Raw genomic sequence first — 16560 nt, forward strand, 5'->3', positions numbered from 1 at the left:
GGGTCCTGGATAACCTGCAGCCCGTTCTGACGCCAAAAACGGAAAATAGCAATTCAAAAACTCGGCACAGCTAAAAATACTGACACACGGAAAAAGAGAGAAGGTGAGTAAGGGTGTGTGTGTGTGTGTGGGGATCCTAACTCCAGGATCCTGGGCCAGAGCCCGGGCACAAAAATATTCATGTGCAAAATGCCGTGTGCTCTCGTCTCGTCTCTCGTCGTCGTGGCTCTGACGGAATTTGCATAAATTTGGCATTTGAAAAGCTATTCAGCCTGATGGAAATGATGACGAGAGCAGAGCACACACACAAACACCGTTTCCCCCACCGAACATTGCACGACCCCCGATGATGAGGACGATGATGAAGAGGCGCCTCTAGCCGGCTACCGCAAGTTGTATGAAGCCATTAAATGCTTGCACCGCACATCAAGACATATCCAGTGGGAATGCCCAACGCGTCTCGACATCAAGATACCCGGTACTTATGTAGTCTTTATGTGTGTAAATGTATGTATAAGCCAACTCAAAATACTTGAATCAAAGGTTTAATGGCAGAGAACTGCACAAGTGCTGCAACAATTGATTAATAATTGAAGTCAATCCAAATAGGTGACCTATGGTACTTATAAAGACACGCCGGTTTTATTTTTCTGGTAAGAATATTGCGAGCAGAGGTTTTTCTCTGGAGAAAGACAAAGCCTCTAAACTGTCGATTTTTAAAAGGTCTGGTACTTTGATTGGCCTTCATATTCTCAAAGGTAGAGAGTAGAACAAAAACTGCTGATAATTTATGTTTGATTGATTCCAGGTGCTAAATCGTATGGCAACTTTAGAATCCTGTAATAACCTTCAATACAATTAATAGTAACTTTAACGTTACTATATTACCATTCTCAGAGTATGGGATTAAAGCTAGCTAATATAATAAGTAGGTGTTGGGTTGAAAAGCGTCTGGGCGACTCAGCTCTCATTCTCATTCTCACTCGACTCATTCAAGAAATGAGTTGTAATTTGAGCTAAATCCAATCTCGAATTTACATTGCCTAAACTAAAATGTTTAACTGCGCATTTCCTGGGACTCAGATCATGCCAAATTTCTCCTATCTTACAAACTGCTTTAGATATGATCTACCACAAGGATTAGGAATAATATTTCCAATAATTATGTTGGCTGTTTAAGGAGGCCTAGCAGCTGGTGGATGGTTCAAAAATACTTCCTAATTTATACTTTTAGAACCCTTCCAGTGCCATTGTTAAATTGTTGCTTCTTATGGGGATAATAAAGCTTGTCGCTGCTCTTTCAACACAATCAGTGGCGGCTGGACCTAGCATGCGGGGGTGTGGTATTAGTTTTCTGCCTTCGGGGACTTGACTGTTTTGTGTGAGGGGTCGCAGGTCACCTACCAATTTGTTTTGACTAAATTGAGCAGGACACGGCAACGGTTTCAGTTGCTTTTGCACTTTTTGCGACTGCACCAGTGAACTTGTTGTTGTCGATGTTGTTCTTGTTGTTGAGGTTGTTCTCTTTGTTGAGTTACATAATGATGTTGAGGTTGTTGCTGCTGTTGTTGTTGTTGTTGCTTCTGCATCGCTGGCTGAGGCATGCAATGGCTGTTAGCAAATCGCACGAGTTTTACAAATGTCACGCAAATTGCTGCGACTGCTGGCAATGAGGCAGCCCAGACTCGATTGCTGATGCGATTCCTGCTGCTGCTGTTGCTGCTGATGGCTTTGCAACTGCAGCCGCTGGCCAACACACAGACGGGGATAGGGGTACCCAAAGGCATGCCTCTGTGTCTGTGTGACATGATGCTGCTGTTGTTGTTGCTGGTGGTGGTGGTGCTGCTGATGCTGCTGCCAGCGCATGCGCCGCACGCTCAGTGCACCGCAGGGGTACGCAACCTGAAAGAGAATTGATGAGAGATTCAAGAGAGAAACACAAACACAGAACGTGGCACAACACTCAAAAGAAAACTCAAAGAAAATATTGCACTCTTCTTGCTTGAAATGTGGAAAAAGATGGCAAACAAAACAACAACAACATCAATGAGCACAGGAGGGGTATTGGAATATATATGTATTGTATTCATCAATATATATATATATGTGGGTTTATATATGACAAACAGAAATCATGATCATTGGAAGTAGCTTTGCTTTTAGATAGAGTCTTAGGAGTACAATAGAATAGAGTAGGAACAACATCAACAACAACAACATCAATTATAGAACAACATCAATATATGGAAGTCAATAATAACATCGATTTATTTATATATAACTTATATTTGTTTGTATATGTTTTGTAGGCACACATCCCCATCGGGTCACTCGATCCCCTTCCTTCTTTCAGTTTAAAATAAAAACCCAAATTCATGGCTCATCTGGATTGGTGAAACTTGCTTAGAAACTTAGATACATTTAAAAGATACACATACACATAGATGGTACACATACATAATCGTATAAATATGACACTTACCTTCAACAAAGAAACATTTTCGTCGATATTATAAATATATCAAGAGTAAAAAAGGTGCACAGAGGAAAGTGGTAGAAAAACATTGACAGAGCATGCAAAAATGTTATGTTTGGTTATTTCTAGGATGCATGCATAAAAAAAAAAAGTTTATTATTTGTTGAGTTTTATATTCCGTAACTGTAATTAAAAACGCGACATTAAAAAGAAAATAAACGAGAAGGGACGTTTGAGACGCTTTTTACGCGTCACAACTTTTATACCCGGCACTCAGTACTACATCTGCACCTTAGCAGTGTTTTGTCAAATTTTAAATTTTTTCTTCAACTGTCATCTACATCTACAACACTTCTCACACCAACACGCTCCTTTAGCTAGCCCCCCTTCCCAAGACCAACACACTGCAGACTCGCGGCAGAGGCAGAGGCAGCGCCCGCACACAAAAAAACAAATATAAGCTGCGGGATGGGGTGGGTTCAAAATCGGCAGAGGCAGAGGCAGGGGCCTAGTGAAGCAGAAGCAGAGTGTGAATGAGAGAATGTGAAAAGAACAACAAAAGCTGCGGGACAGGGTGGGATTAGCCACTGGAAATTAATTTCTTCATTGTGGCTATAATAATGATCCAATCGGATCCCAATTTGGTGATCTGATAGATATGGCCATTCCCTATGGAATGGCGTGTTAAGTTTTCTTTTATCTTCAAAATTGTAGGTTTGGAAGGTTTTCGGCCTTTTGCGGGGCGGAAGGGGAAGGGGATAATTTTTGAAATACACTGGTTTCAGTGTGAGCATACAGCAGTCTGGAGCCAAAATGTGGTGGCTCTAGCTTTTAAAGTCTCTAAGAACTAGCCGACAAACATGACGGACGGACGGACAGACGGACAGACAGACATGGCTCAATCCACTCGGCTATTGATGCTGATCAAGAATATATATACTCCATGGGGTCGGAAAAGTTTCCTTCTGTGCGTTACATACAACCGTTATTCCCCACAAATACAATATACCCTATTTACTCTTCGAGTACCGGGTATAAAAAGGATATTTATAAAATATAAGAAATATAGCTAATGTTCATCATCAAACAATAAAGAGCCACAAAAGAAGGCTTGACTCTGATTTACGTACACTATCAATTACTCAGCGATCTTTTGAGTGGACAATAAAAATGGGAGAAAGTGTGGGAAACATTCAAATTAAATGGCAAGCCAATAGGAACAGCGGAACAGCAGCCATTAAAGCGGCCACTCTATAAACAACAATTTCCATTTTGTGGCTAAAAAAAAACATATATTTCAAAAATGTTTAAAAAAATAGAGCTCTACAAATGATATTGGGAAAAATGCCAAGTGGCGTGGCAATGGAAACTGCATCAAATAATTCAAATTAAAATAACGCTTGCCGCTGGACGCGGACCAAAAGCATATTGAACTAAGCCAACCAAAAAAAAGGCATTAAATACAATTTGTTATATGTGCAAATGGAAAAACAGCAAACACATTTTTGGGTGTGATAAAAAATAATTGAGATATGAAAAGGAAAAAGTCGCCGTCGAAATGGTTTATGGAAGGACACCATCCAATTTTCCAAAACCTCCTCACTGTATTCTTCCCACATAGAGTATAACTACAAAGCGAAACGTCCGCAAATGGCAAACAAGGACTAGTCTTTTGTGCTGCCCGGATAGGGCGTGGAAAAATATTTAAATTATTCAATAAAATATCAAACCACTTCTACATAACGTTGCAATGTGGCTGGAAATTCTCTTTTTTCTGTCTCTTTTGTCGGCCATTTGTTGCCATACACATGCCGAATTTAATAATATTAATCTCGCTGATTGTCTGCCTCAAAGCCGTGGCGCAACAGTTGTTCCTTTTGCCACTGACTGAATGATGTGCAAAATATGTTAGAGCACCTCTTGCGGATCCCATTCCAACCACGAGAATTTTCACATTTTTATTACGTTGTGCGGTTCTTCAATAAAAATGTCGCGTATTTGACTTTCAAATGCATAAGGAGCTGTAGCTCCAAACCACTCCGTCGTCTGGCAGTTTTCTAATAAAATATATTATTACACATGCGCCCGCATAAAATATTCTCTTTGTAGTCGGGTGTCGGCCACATTTCATGGATTTGCCAAAGTTGAAAATTGCTTTTGCTGATGCGGAGGCTCCTGCGTAGACAATTTTTTATGGCTCTTCTCACATTAATCAAGTCCTTTTCCTGGTTATGAGCAGGGTATTGTGGTTTTCGAGTGCTTGTGCGGGCTCCCGCTACTCCACCCTTTTTTGGTCATACTTTTTCCAGTTTTAATCTTTGCTTTGCTGGCGCGTTCCCTAATTTTTTCTCGCTTAAGCGTTGCTTTTCCTTTGAATTCGCGATTTATGCTTAATTACTTCTTTGGCTCTCAGTCTCTCACTTCTTCCTCTCTTAAATTTGAGCTTGTAGAGAACCAGCAACATAACACTTTTAAATCGAATGTATAAGGTAACTCCTTGCCGCAGCTAATCCCCCTACAGAGGAGGGGGATTTCGGAGAAGCCATTCGAAACTTCCCTTTCCCCTGAGCAACCGAGCCTAAGCCGGCACACTTTGTTTCTTTTTTTTTGCCGGCATGAAACAGCAAAGAGCAATTCGTTGGCCATAAATTTCCATGCGGACTTAATTGCCTACAAAGCACCCAGGAAAAAGCTAGTAGCTTCCTTGGGCTGTCTGAAAAGGACCACATATAAAACTCATTAGTCTAGCTAATATGCAAAATGAAGAAGTGTCCTGATACAAGCTCATGTATAAGGATAAGAGTTAATCCTTACATTTCATTAATGCTTACATGGTACTGCACTCGACTTCCGTGAGGGAACTCCGAGTGCAGCTAATTTTCACATTTGAATAATGATCAATTCGCTGGAGAGGCATACCTTTCTGCATATCTTAATTAACTATCTGCAACTAATTTGATAAAATAATAATTAGTTAGCTAGGAAGCTATCTTAAATCTACCTCTTCTCTCTAGTTCTGGGCTGTCGAAAATAGGCTGACCTTTTTTTTCCTTTTAAATGTTCAATTCCTGTTGGTCAGGAGACACATGGACTCCTTCTAGGCGTATACTTAATTAAAAGGCCATCCGGCCAAGGCAGCAGAAAAAATTCTTCTTCATCTGCCCACTGGTGCTTTGCCGCAAACCTTTACTTTCCCTATCCTGGTCTGCCTGGTGTGAGTAAGCGAATTCATTTCCCGCTTTTGGCCGTTGATTGATATGCCAATGAAGCGAATGCCGGCCTCTAAGCTGAATAGATGTAAGGCCAGACCGTGAAACCGGCACAGGCGCAGGCACAGACCCCAGCACTCCAGTTACGCCAGTCCGAGCCAGACCAAAGAAGAAATGCTGAAAAAATCTAGTTCGTTAGTTCTTATACTAAGCGGGACAATAGCATACATTGCGGTCCATTCGCCGACGCAAAATCAACAAAAATGCAGATGGGGCCAGATAAATTGCCAAAGTGAAGCGCCAAGCACCCAAATCCCAATCGCTTTTAGCTCTCTTCTCTTCGGCTCGTCTCAGTTGAGGTCTGGACTGTCCAACAATTTGGATTATTTTTTTATGGGCACCCTCGACAAAACCACAAAAAATGGCTGTTGGATGTTGGATGGAGTCACAGGCGAGGTTTGTAGCAGTAAAATCAAAGGCCTTTTGGCTTTCGATCCTCTTGCGGCTTTAATGGCGGAGGGATGTATGTATGCTCTTTAGCTGAAAGTGTCGCATATTCAGGCCTTACTGATTTTAAATTATGCCATAATTATATTCAAAAAATATGTCTTAAAGGAAAAGTTCTCTGAAGAGGATAATAAGCTGAAATATATCTGGAAAAATTTTTAGCTAAGCCCAAAAATTTTATCTACGGTCATTAACGATTTGTAATGTAGTGCATCTGTAGTGTGCATAGGAGCAACAGTTTTAAATATTTTTTTAAGCGATCTTAATTTATCGATCTTAATTATCGAGCTAAGTTAAATTTGTATATGCGGACTAAGCTGAATATACAGTTGTCACTTTCTGCAACTAGAGACAAGTTCAATTCGAATGCAGGGCATTTTGTAGCCGTTGACTTTCGCCAGAGCTTCTTACTGTTTTTTTTTTTGGGCGCGACATGAGGGGCGTGCTTGATTAATTGCAGACTGTGGTTAAATCCTTTTTTGTGCTGATTTCGGCAGTTTTTCTGCTGTTAGCTATGCTTCTTTTCCCACTTTTTTCCCAGCCTGCTCTTTCGTGGAGTATGAACACGTAAGCAAAAATATTTTACAGCTGGGCAGCACAGAAACACAATGCTCAGACCTCGGTCCAAGGCAGAGTAGAGAAGCAGGAGGAACGACACCGCGAAATTGCCCGAATAAAAGTGCCTATTGCCGGTGGTGATCATCCTGCCTCATATATCTGTTCCGGCTAAAACTCTGCTTTGGGTTCTTTTTTCTGCTGTTGAGAATTAGCAAAAGCCCGGGACCATTTATCAATTTGATGCAGCTTTGGGGCACTACACAGTCCCATTCCCAGTCGTAGAATCTTAAAGTATGCGCCACATTATTTACTGCATACATTTCGTTGGCTTAGTTTCTTGTGGGTGGGATGGGGAGGGAGGGAGGTAGGATATGATACTCAGTGCGGAAAATAGGAGAGAAAGAGTGAGTGGTTCGGCTGTGGCGATTTCCGCCTGGCATTTCTTTAGCAGACACTTCCTGGTCTAAGGATTTCTGGCCGACTGCTGGCATGTGTGCAAAGTTACTGCCCACATCCTGTATCCTGTCTCGCTTCGCTGCAAATATTTTTCATTTTCGAAAAAATTTCCGTTATGATTTCCTCTCCGCCGATGTGCCGCCGTGTGCTCCCACACAATTCGGAGCAGTTTTTTATGCTCTTTCTTTTATTTTTCTCTTTAGAAATTTGAATACGACAAAGCAGCGCATAAGAATCAGATAAAGCCAAACTGCCAGTTGCCATGAAGTTGAGCGGTGCTCCAGCTACAGCTACAGCTCCAGTTCCAGTCCGTTCGCCCTTCTACTTATTTGACTTTCCATTTTTATGCTAAACTGTTTCCTCTCTGCGGACAGGCCGCATTTCATTTGCACAAAAAACTTAGCCCCATCCGACCCATGTTCTGAAGCGGAAAACGGAAGTTATATCGTCCGAGCGACGGCCGGGTTACAGAAGATTGCATGCGGGAGGCGACACCCGAACCTTGAGCCGTGCAGCTGTGGGACTCCACTCATCAAAGCACTCTCGATATGTTAATTACCACTCAGATAATGGTTGTTTTAAGAGTAAAACCGGTGGAGCAGAGCAGAGCTCTACTCATGAATCAACTCTTGTGCACCCCCTTGTTCCTTCTTCCTTTCTTCTGCAGCAGCGACAGCTCAGCAAAGGCTAAATTTCCTTCGCTAAGAAAATTTCAATAAGAGCTACCCTGAAAAGTTTTTGCAACACACACACAGGCATAGAAATATAGATAGACAAGTGGTACAACGAGCTAAAAGTTCCATAAGAACGCAGGGAAGCAGGAAAAACGCCATACCAATCTCTGTCTGAGGCTAGGGCTAAGAAAATGTAATAAATTTCTATACTAAAACGACCATAAATTTCCCACTCTGCCAATCTCTCTCTCTATGTCGAAGAGTGAGACAACTAAAATTTGAAAACAAAAAGAGGGAAATGGAGTGGGAGCATGTGATAGGAGAGCCAACCATTCAGCCCATCTTTTCATCCATCTCTCGAGAGTTTTTACAACTGCGTCTACAATACACAAAACATTTTGCATATTTAATTAACTTTTCTGTTCTCGGCCTTTATTTTTAGTGTGATTTTTCTTTTGGTTTTTGTTTGTCGCTTTAATTTCGATTATGAATTTTAGACAAAGGCCAGAGACAGCAGCAGAGCCCAAAGGCCACACAAACTTTGAAGACGTGGGGCACCCAGATAACTATGGGGATGGAGAAATGTATATTTCACACTACAACTTTGAATGTAAGTTACACACAAAATTAAACATTTCATAATAAGCCATATTATTGTTTGTTGAACGTACTCTCATTCACCAATTTTATCGTAATTTTCCTCGCCAATTTCCTCACTATATTCAGCAATTTCAATTAAATGGTTGAAAATTCAGCTAATGCACTTTTCCGGGGAGACGGGAAAAATAGAAACCTAAAACATACGTTCCCTACACGTATTAACAAATTTACACGTGTTAAGCATTTATGGGGGAAAGCCAAAACAAAAATAAATACATAATAACAAATTCTGAAATTAATCTCTTAATTTATTGACTATGAAAATTGTTATAAATTTGCCAGCCAATTGCCTCCCCACTGACCAAATGAAAACCACTAGAGCGAGGGATAGGATGACTTTTGCAAAAATATTTTATCAGAATTACAACCTATGCAAAAAATATAAAACCAAAACGATGAGCAAACAACAAAATACAGTTTACACATTTTGCATTTGGGCCATGCGTGGGAGCGAATGAGGAGGGTCTTTACTCTATACGGAGGGACATGCAAGAAACATTTTCAAGAATACAGTTTATATATTAAATGGGAGTAGTGTCAGAAATCTAGAAGTATGTGAATTAAAAAATTAATATAATGCAACGGATTTCGAAGCATTCAATACCCTGTCAGATCAGAATCAACATTCGTGTGAAAAAAAATCATAAATTCGTCTCATTTGAAAAAATTATCCCATGAAGTATGGAGAAAATGTGAATAATCTTCATATTATCTATTACTTATTATGATTTTAATTATTAAACTGCTGTGAGGGTACAACAAACCAGATTTGACATCCGATTGGATATTCTGGGAGTATTGTCAGGGATTTTATGCAAATTTAATTAACAGAAAGCCATAAAAATCAAACAATACCCAAACCACCGCAACAAACACTTTCGAGAACTACTTTCGAGACTCGCGGTGCTTACCCCTGATATGGCCTGCTTGTCATTGAAGAGTGGCGTAGCCTGTGCGGCGGATGAGGTGGGCGAGCTGGCCGCCGTGGCCGTGGAGCTCTCTGGTGTATAGTACGTCAGGAAGGCGCAGCCTGCAAGAAAAGATGGAAAGGAAAGTTTATTCAGAATTAAAGGTGGAACTACATTAAGCAAGGAGCAGGAGGAGATGTTACAGCCATAGATCATACAGACTACTCAATGATCTTTGATGACAAGGACAGGAGAGCGCGGATAAGTTGAATATACGCTAATCTTTTTGAACCATATTTTATGCGTTAGTGATAGAATTTGTTCATTGCCAATGATGCAACTGTCAATTCAGTTAGTCTTATAAAGCCCGTTTAATAGACATTCCTGTAGACATTCTGTTCAACAACAAATCGAATATGAAAAGAGCCCTATTACACTTCGAGTACCGGTATAAAAATAGGAAATATGGAGTTTCCCACCAATCCTATGAATATGGTGTCTGTCTGCCCTTTTCGTGTTTTCCATGTTTCGTCGAATTACTCAATTAAAGCTTTGCTATGTGGGGTTGCATGGTTGATGAGGGGGAGAGTGGTGAAGCGGTGTGAAGTGGTGTGTTTTCCCAGAACCGCACATAATTTCCAAACCTTTCCGCGCCTTGCGTGTGGAACGCGTCAACGTGTTTAGCACAGTTTTGTGGCCATTTTCATAGATCCGTGTAACATTTCCTTCTTTCTGTTTTACTGCCGAGCTGTGGTGACTGTCAGGTGTCGGGTGGACCTCTATACCCACCTCACCTTAGCCTCTCTGCCACTGCACTGTCAGTGCAAACATGCAGTCTGCCAACACAACCCCCATCTGTGGTATGTGGCTCTAAACGTCACCTAATCATGCCCCTTAAAAATTTGTTGTCTGTTCAGCCCTTCTCTCTCTTCAGGTGCAACAACAATTAATAATTAATTTTTAGGCACGTTTCGGCCAGGCCTTGACGCCTTAGAGTCTGTTTTTGGTGGCCTTTTTTCTGGCAACAGACACCCTACAGGCCGCAGCATGCAACATGTCAAAAGTTGAACGACAAGTGTTGACTGTCAGAGCCATATAAAAACTTAAAAATTGTCGGCACATTGTTGCAATTCCCGGAAATTATTAGGAGCTCCGTAGCAGGAAAAGCGGAAAAGAGCTGCCAGTAATTAAAAAAGTAAAACATAAAGGGAAAAGTAAAGAGCGCAAAAAGGGTTTACCAAAGGGTCTGGACTGCCTAATGAGTATATTAATTAATAAAAGTGACCCTCTTACTCGCACGGCTTCCAGGGAATGGCATTCGGCGCCACACACTAATTGCCGGTCTCCCGTGAAAAATATCAGAGAACTAATCCAGCTACACTCTCGAAAGAAATTCTTAAATACGTCGATTACATATATGTAGATTTGTGTGTGTGTCCACTTGTCGATTGGCAGGGATATACATATGTACATGTGTACATTAAGTTTGCGCTTATTTGTATGGATGGTTCCTATGGCAGCTTTACCATGTTTCGCTCTGATTGAATTGATTAGTTTTATACCCGGTACTCGAAAACTCAAGAGGGTATTGTATTTGTGCTCGCAATTGGATATGTAACGCAAAGAAACCTTTAAAGCATATACATATATTCTTGATAAGAATCAATAGGCGAGTCTGTCCGTCGTATTTGTCGGCTAGCTTTCACAGACTATACGATTATTATGGTTCATTATTTATTAATTCATTTGATCTCGAACAGAAAGATTTTCAAGGAATAAATTGGGTTCGACATCCAACGAGCGCGATGTAAGCCAGGTGCTTTGATCGATAATGCTTTTTCAGGCTCACCTCCCAAAAAAATAATAGTGAGGTAAAGTAAGTCCTTGTGGTCATTTCTTGGTTTATGCAACAATAATTTCTCCTTTGGAAAGATAATAGTTTTATGTGAGATATCTTAAAAGCTAATAGAGAGCGATGAATCGGAAAGTACAGATCTAAAGTAATTTTTCTTTACATTTATCCTTCCTTCTTTCATTTTTTTTCCAGTAGAATTCAAGCTAGATTTGTAAGCCCTGTGTTACATTTCAGACCCCAAGAAGATATTGTTTCGCAAACAGCTTCACCACCCGATTCAGCCGATCCGCAGCTAAGTTTTGAGAAAGCAAGGAGTTGATCGACTAGCTTTCCTGGTACAAACGTGACTACCCATCATACCGACAACTTAGTTACCACTTATGTCTTCTATAATTTTTCCTTCCCAGTCATTATGGTTTAAATTCGGCTTTCAAGCACTTCGCCAATTTATCTCTTTATAATTCTTTTTATATTCGTTGACGTCGAATAGTATTTGTACTCACATTTGCATAAATTCAATAAATTTCTCTGCAAATTCGTATAGATAAGAGCAGCCTTAAAATTTTTGAAAATTTTGGGTGAGCTTAAGTTTAAAATTCGGTAGTTACTTCTATAGGGATTATTATCTTTATCTAACTGAATATAATAACAGAAAAAGGAGTCCCGTTTCAATAAAGTAAAAAAATTAATATTGTCCAAAGATTAATTGAAAGACGATTTGCACACATTCCATTTCCGAAATTTTCCATTGTACGTATGTATGTATCGGAGCCGTAGATCTTTGCTTGAATAATGTGCTATTTTTGGATCATTGCTGACATTTCTCTTGCGCGTTTGAATCACAGCTCGTAATTATAATTAAAGTTTGAAACACAAATCTAGTTCCGATATTTTTTTTCAGTATATAGTAAGGCGAACTTGTTCGTAGAAACCATGAGTCTGAAAAGGTTCCTACATACATTAACGTCCGTCCCGATTCTGTATGAGCGGAGTGGCTTTTATCACAAAACGGCTTCTCTCTGTAAAGGGAAAGGGCAAAGCTGCTAACGATTTTGAAACTGCAATTTTTATGACCTGCCAAGGCACCACAGTGACTCACAAACACTTGGAGAAGAGCACAAGTTTTTCATATTTCAGAGAACGGAAAATATTTGCATTTTATAGACCTTCTCTCAGTGCACCTCTGTCCCTCTTTTATTGGTGTGAGCTCCGCATTGTTTTGCCCTTTTTTTGTAGTCGCGACAATTTGCGACATGTGCGTATTCTCCTCTGGCCTTCTGTAGCAAGATACTTGAGTGCCAAGTCAGTTGAGTGCCTGCAAATTGGCATCGTTTAAAGGGTCACCCTGCCATCACAACCCGTTTCCACTTACAAAGCTGCCTCTACAATGTTGTTAACTGCGCTGTAAGCTGCTGGGCAAAGCAATTAGTTGCTTAGTGCCCTCCCAGTCTTGTACTCATATGGATGTGAGCATTCATCTCTCTGAATTTATTAACCCACATTAACCACTTTCACTGGCATAACTTTCCACTTATGTGGCTTTTGTAATGTGCCCCCGAAGCATGATTTTGTGGGGCCCACAAAACTTTTCACTCACAAATGGAAAAGGACACGCTCTCAGGATCTCTTTTGCGGCTGACCAGGGGACAGGGGCAAGCGCATACTAGTGTATTCACCTCAGCCCGCTAATGAATCACTTTTGCCAACCCACTGACCGCAAGCTAGAGCACCACCAGGGACCAGCCCACCAAGCACCACTTTCGAATGGTTCTGCTACTCTGCGGTTCTATAAGCAACAAAGCAGGCGAAAAGTTGCGACTAGAACGACAACTGAACAATTTAATTAGCATAAGTTTCTGCCCTGCTCTTTCAGAATACTCTTCACTCTGTGTTTCTCTCCCTCTCTCCTGGACACTGATTCTCTTAGCTATGGAAATTGAAATATCAAAGACCAGAAATGTTTTATGCATTTTTATTTTGTGCAAATAAGTTTATTTTATTAAAACTTTCAAAAGTGAAGGAAACAGAAAGAGAAATGCAAGTAGGCACAGAAAAAAAAGACCAAGCTTTCATGAATTTTCCCGGGTTAGACCAAAGGATACCCTGTCCTCAGATTAATTCCAGTTCACACAAATTTAAAGCTCTGTCTTTGATAGTCTGCAAGTTTTTATTGATTATTCGACATTAAATAATAAAGTAGCACACGATTTGTAAGGTACCGTCCAACTACAGGGTATGAAAAATATAGAAACCTGCAACCATAGTCTCTTTCTTGTACCGTGCCTACGGTTCCTGTCAAAGTCATTGAAATTCAGTGCATGCATAAAAAATTAACTTGAGAGAGAACTGAAATAGAATCAGAAACGGAAACAGAAACAGAAACAGAGGCAGCAACAGAAGAAGCAACATTCGGGCAAGGCAATTTAAAGTCACGCCTTTTGAGCTGGCCAAAAAATTGCTGAAGTGCACTCCTGCGATGCCAGGAGAGCCAGTGGGGCAGCTTTGATGAGTTGCAATTAAAATTTGTGGCTTGGCCTTGCAACTGACGGTTGCAGGGGCATTTGCATCGAGCTGATTCTACCACCTTTGACATTTCCCCCCACCCAAAGGAGAACAGCCAAACTACATATTCGTGGAAAAGTAAATAAGCTTTTGACACACACTTTGAGTACCCCTGGCACTGGTACTGACAGTCCGCCCCTTATTTTGACAGAAGAGAGCTTAGTCAGTCAGTCGGTCGTGTACATTAAATTCAATTGAATATTTTATAAGCTGCCAGCCAGACAGACGAGAGCGGAGTGCAGGAAGAGGCAACAATAGCCATTGAGAAAAGAATGCTCCAGCACGAAAAGCGGCAGCCAAAACACAAGTGGCTCCCATCACAACCCACACACTCACGCTGTGTCCATAAAGTAAAAGTAAAAGCACGATTTTTGGGGGTCTGGCAGGGCAATTGGCTGGTTTCTAGTGAAGGTGGCATCCTGATAATAGCCGCTGAACTTTTCTTTATTACATGCAAAAAAATGGAGTGAAATGTTGGAAAGGGAGTTAGCTGGGGCAATGGCACAGTCAAAGTTGAAAACAAACCACAACAGGCGGCAAGTGGCAACAAAAAAAATGGCAGGGAAATAAAAAGAGAGAACGGGACCGAAGCCTGAGATACTCTAAAACTAGAGAGCTGAAAAGTTGTTTATCCGTGCCAATAAACTTTAAAAGTGCCACTCAAAAAAATGTTGCCCAAAAGAGGGCAAGAGGAAAAATATTATGAAACGGAAAGACGGCGTGTCAGGGCCCTTCCAAAATGCCGCCTTATTAGTCATCCATAAATTATGCACATCCAATTGGTAGAAACAGAAGCACTAAAATGAGGGCAAGGATAGAGTAGAGCTCGTATTATCTAATATGCCACAGGCGTCTAGTAAAATAATTGGCGTTCATCCGACCCATGGCAGCAATGTGTAGATGAAGGAAGGTCTTTATATCTTATTCATTAAGTTATTATGTGTTTATACCTCACACAATACAATGTGAAGAGCTTCTAAAGGAGTTCGCTAGCTGGCGTTTATTGTGTATTGGCAGGGTTAACATTCCACTCAGGAATCTCCTTCTAGACTCTCTAACCTCTGTGTTGGCTCCTCTTAAGTGCAGCTTCGAGTTACTTCTACCTTGCTCTTTGCTCCCTCCACGAGAGATACACAGGAAATTGTTATGCTTAATGACTTTTCTTTCCGAGCCTCTGTTCTATCGGAGTAGCTGGTAGGAAATGCCTTAAATGTTAAACGGTGCACCCTCAATAATTGATTAGTTTGTGGCTCGTAGCTGGTTAAGTCCTTTTGCAGCCTTTTTTTAGCTTCTGGCTGTGATTAAATCACTCATTCCCCCCTACATTTCTCTTTCTAAATTGTCGACATATTTTTCCTTTGGAAGGAGAGTAAATTTTGCTGCTGGTACAAGGGTCTCAGTGCCGGCTTATTCTTTGAGTGGCTTACTGCTTTTAGATCTCAATCTTAAGCCCCGAAGTTGAATTGAGTTTGACTTAACTTTCATTACGTGCTGAAATATCAGCTGAACAAAATCTAGACTCGCGAAATTAATGGGGAAACCTTTGAGTCATACGGGTATGTTCAAAAAGCAGCAACTGCTACCAATTTCTGGTCTTCTGGAACTCCTTCTTTTGTGCTCTTAACGTATGTATTCGCTGGGTGTACTTTTTTTAATCATAACATAATGGCCCAGCATTATACTTAATGGATTGCAAGTGTTTCCAGGCGGCATCTTTCGTACTTGCTCTTTAGTTTTTTACCTTGCAAAAAGGCAAAAAGCTTCCCCATCTCCATTCCCTGTCCGCATCCTGGCAGTCGAGGGCTTCCCATATGAGCAGCTGTGGAAGTCAGCTCCCGGAGTGCCATTGCTTAATGGCGCTAGTTGCCTTTTAAGTGTAATTGCCGTGACCCAAGTGTTTGTAATGTGAACGAATTTCTGCGAGTTTTACCAAAAAACACGCAGAGTGGGAGAGAGGGACATCAGAGTTCTCCTGCTGTCCTCTCCCAAGCCTGTCTGCTGCTTTTAAAATTATTACTATATTTGTGAATATGCCCGCCGCTACACCATGGCCTGACACCCACCAGAGTTAAACCTTTAAACGCTGCTCCAAACCTAATTCCCTTTAGTTTTGTACTCACTTGCAATGTGCTCGTTGTGGAAGGCCAACATGTTTACAGTGTGTCCGTTAGGCTCCCGGTGTCCAAATATAGCCCGTTGTAGTGCGATGAATTCCTCCTGCTGCGATCCTGTTTGCGAGTGCTGCGCTGAGCTCCACACTTTGATTTTAGAGAATCAACTGAGTAAAATGGTACTCTGGTGTAATTTTTGTCAATGCCTTAAAAAATACTGCAAAACGATATTCATTTAATAATAAATTAATATTATTATTAATTTAATATTTAGTTAAATTTAAATTTTAAGCTTTAAGTTACTATTTCTTTGTTTCTTTTTTTTTCTTGATATCTCCCCAACAATTAAGTTTCAATGCTGACCCAAGTTGTGTAGTTCGAACTACTTTCTAAATACAACTTTCTATCCATAAATTTACTGCTCAGCCGATAGCTAGTATGACTTAAAGGGTTCAGGCTGCTCTTCCTTTGGTCTTCCGAAAAAATTAAGACCATTACCATTACTTTTAGGAAATAACTTTTAAGTGGCGTTGAATCCCAGCAAACATACAGGCACATGAAAATTGCATTGTGCAGCAGCAGGG

At 40.7% G+C, this 16560-nt stretch overlaps 2 protein-coding genes across 3 annotated transcripts in view; both read right to left on the reverse strand.

The window, feature by feature from the left end:
- LOC117579758 (CUGBP Elav-like family member 4) overlaps positions 1 to 1537 on the reverse strand; it is a 259483-nt gene extending 257946 nt beyond the window's left edge. For both annotated transcript variants that reach the window (XM_034265806.1, XM_034265796.1), the window contains exon 1: positions 1405 to 1537. The gene's annotated coding sequence lies outside the window, so the exon portion shown is untranslated. The remainder of the gene's footprint in view (positions 1 to 1404) is intronic.
- Positions 1537 to 16147, reverse strand: LOC117579762 (serine/threonine-protein kinase CBK1-like). The gene is made up of 3 exons (XM_034265814.1): positions 15986 to 16147; positions 9452 to 9570; positions 1537 to 1902 (listed from the first exon to the last, which is right to left on the reverse strand). Exons 1-3 carry the CDS (start codon positions 16014 to 16016, stop codon positions 1615 to 1617), a joined length of 438 nt encoding a protein of 145 aa, XP_034121705.1. The 5' UTR covers positions 16017 to 16147; the 3' UTR covers positions 1537 to 1614.
- Positions 16148 to 16560: the final 413 nt, after the last annotated feature.

This window comes from Drosophila guanche, unplaced genomic scaffold, assembly GCF_900245975.1.
Source record: "Drosophila guanche unplaced genomic scaffold, DGUA_6, whole genome shotgun sequence".
Classification (NCBI taxonomy): Eukaryota; Metazoa; Arthropoda; class Insecta; order Diptera; family Drosophilidae; genus Drosophila; species Drosophila guanche.

Bases quoted from the DNA above. Each gene is read 5' to 3' on its own strand.
- LOC117579762 (XM_034265814.1), bottom strand. From the start codon at position 16,016: ATGTTGGCCTTCCACAACGAGCACATTGCAA. The intron at 9,571-15,985 runs GTGAGTACAAAA...CTTTTCTTGCAG, and splicing joins CCACAACGAGCACATTGCAA to GCTGCGCCTTCCTGACGTAC. The intron at 1,903-9,451 runs GTAAGCACCGCG...ATTCTCTTTCAG, and splicing joins ACAAGCAGGCCATATCAGGG to GTTGCGTACCCCTGCGGTGC.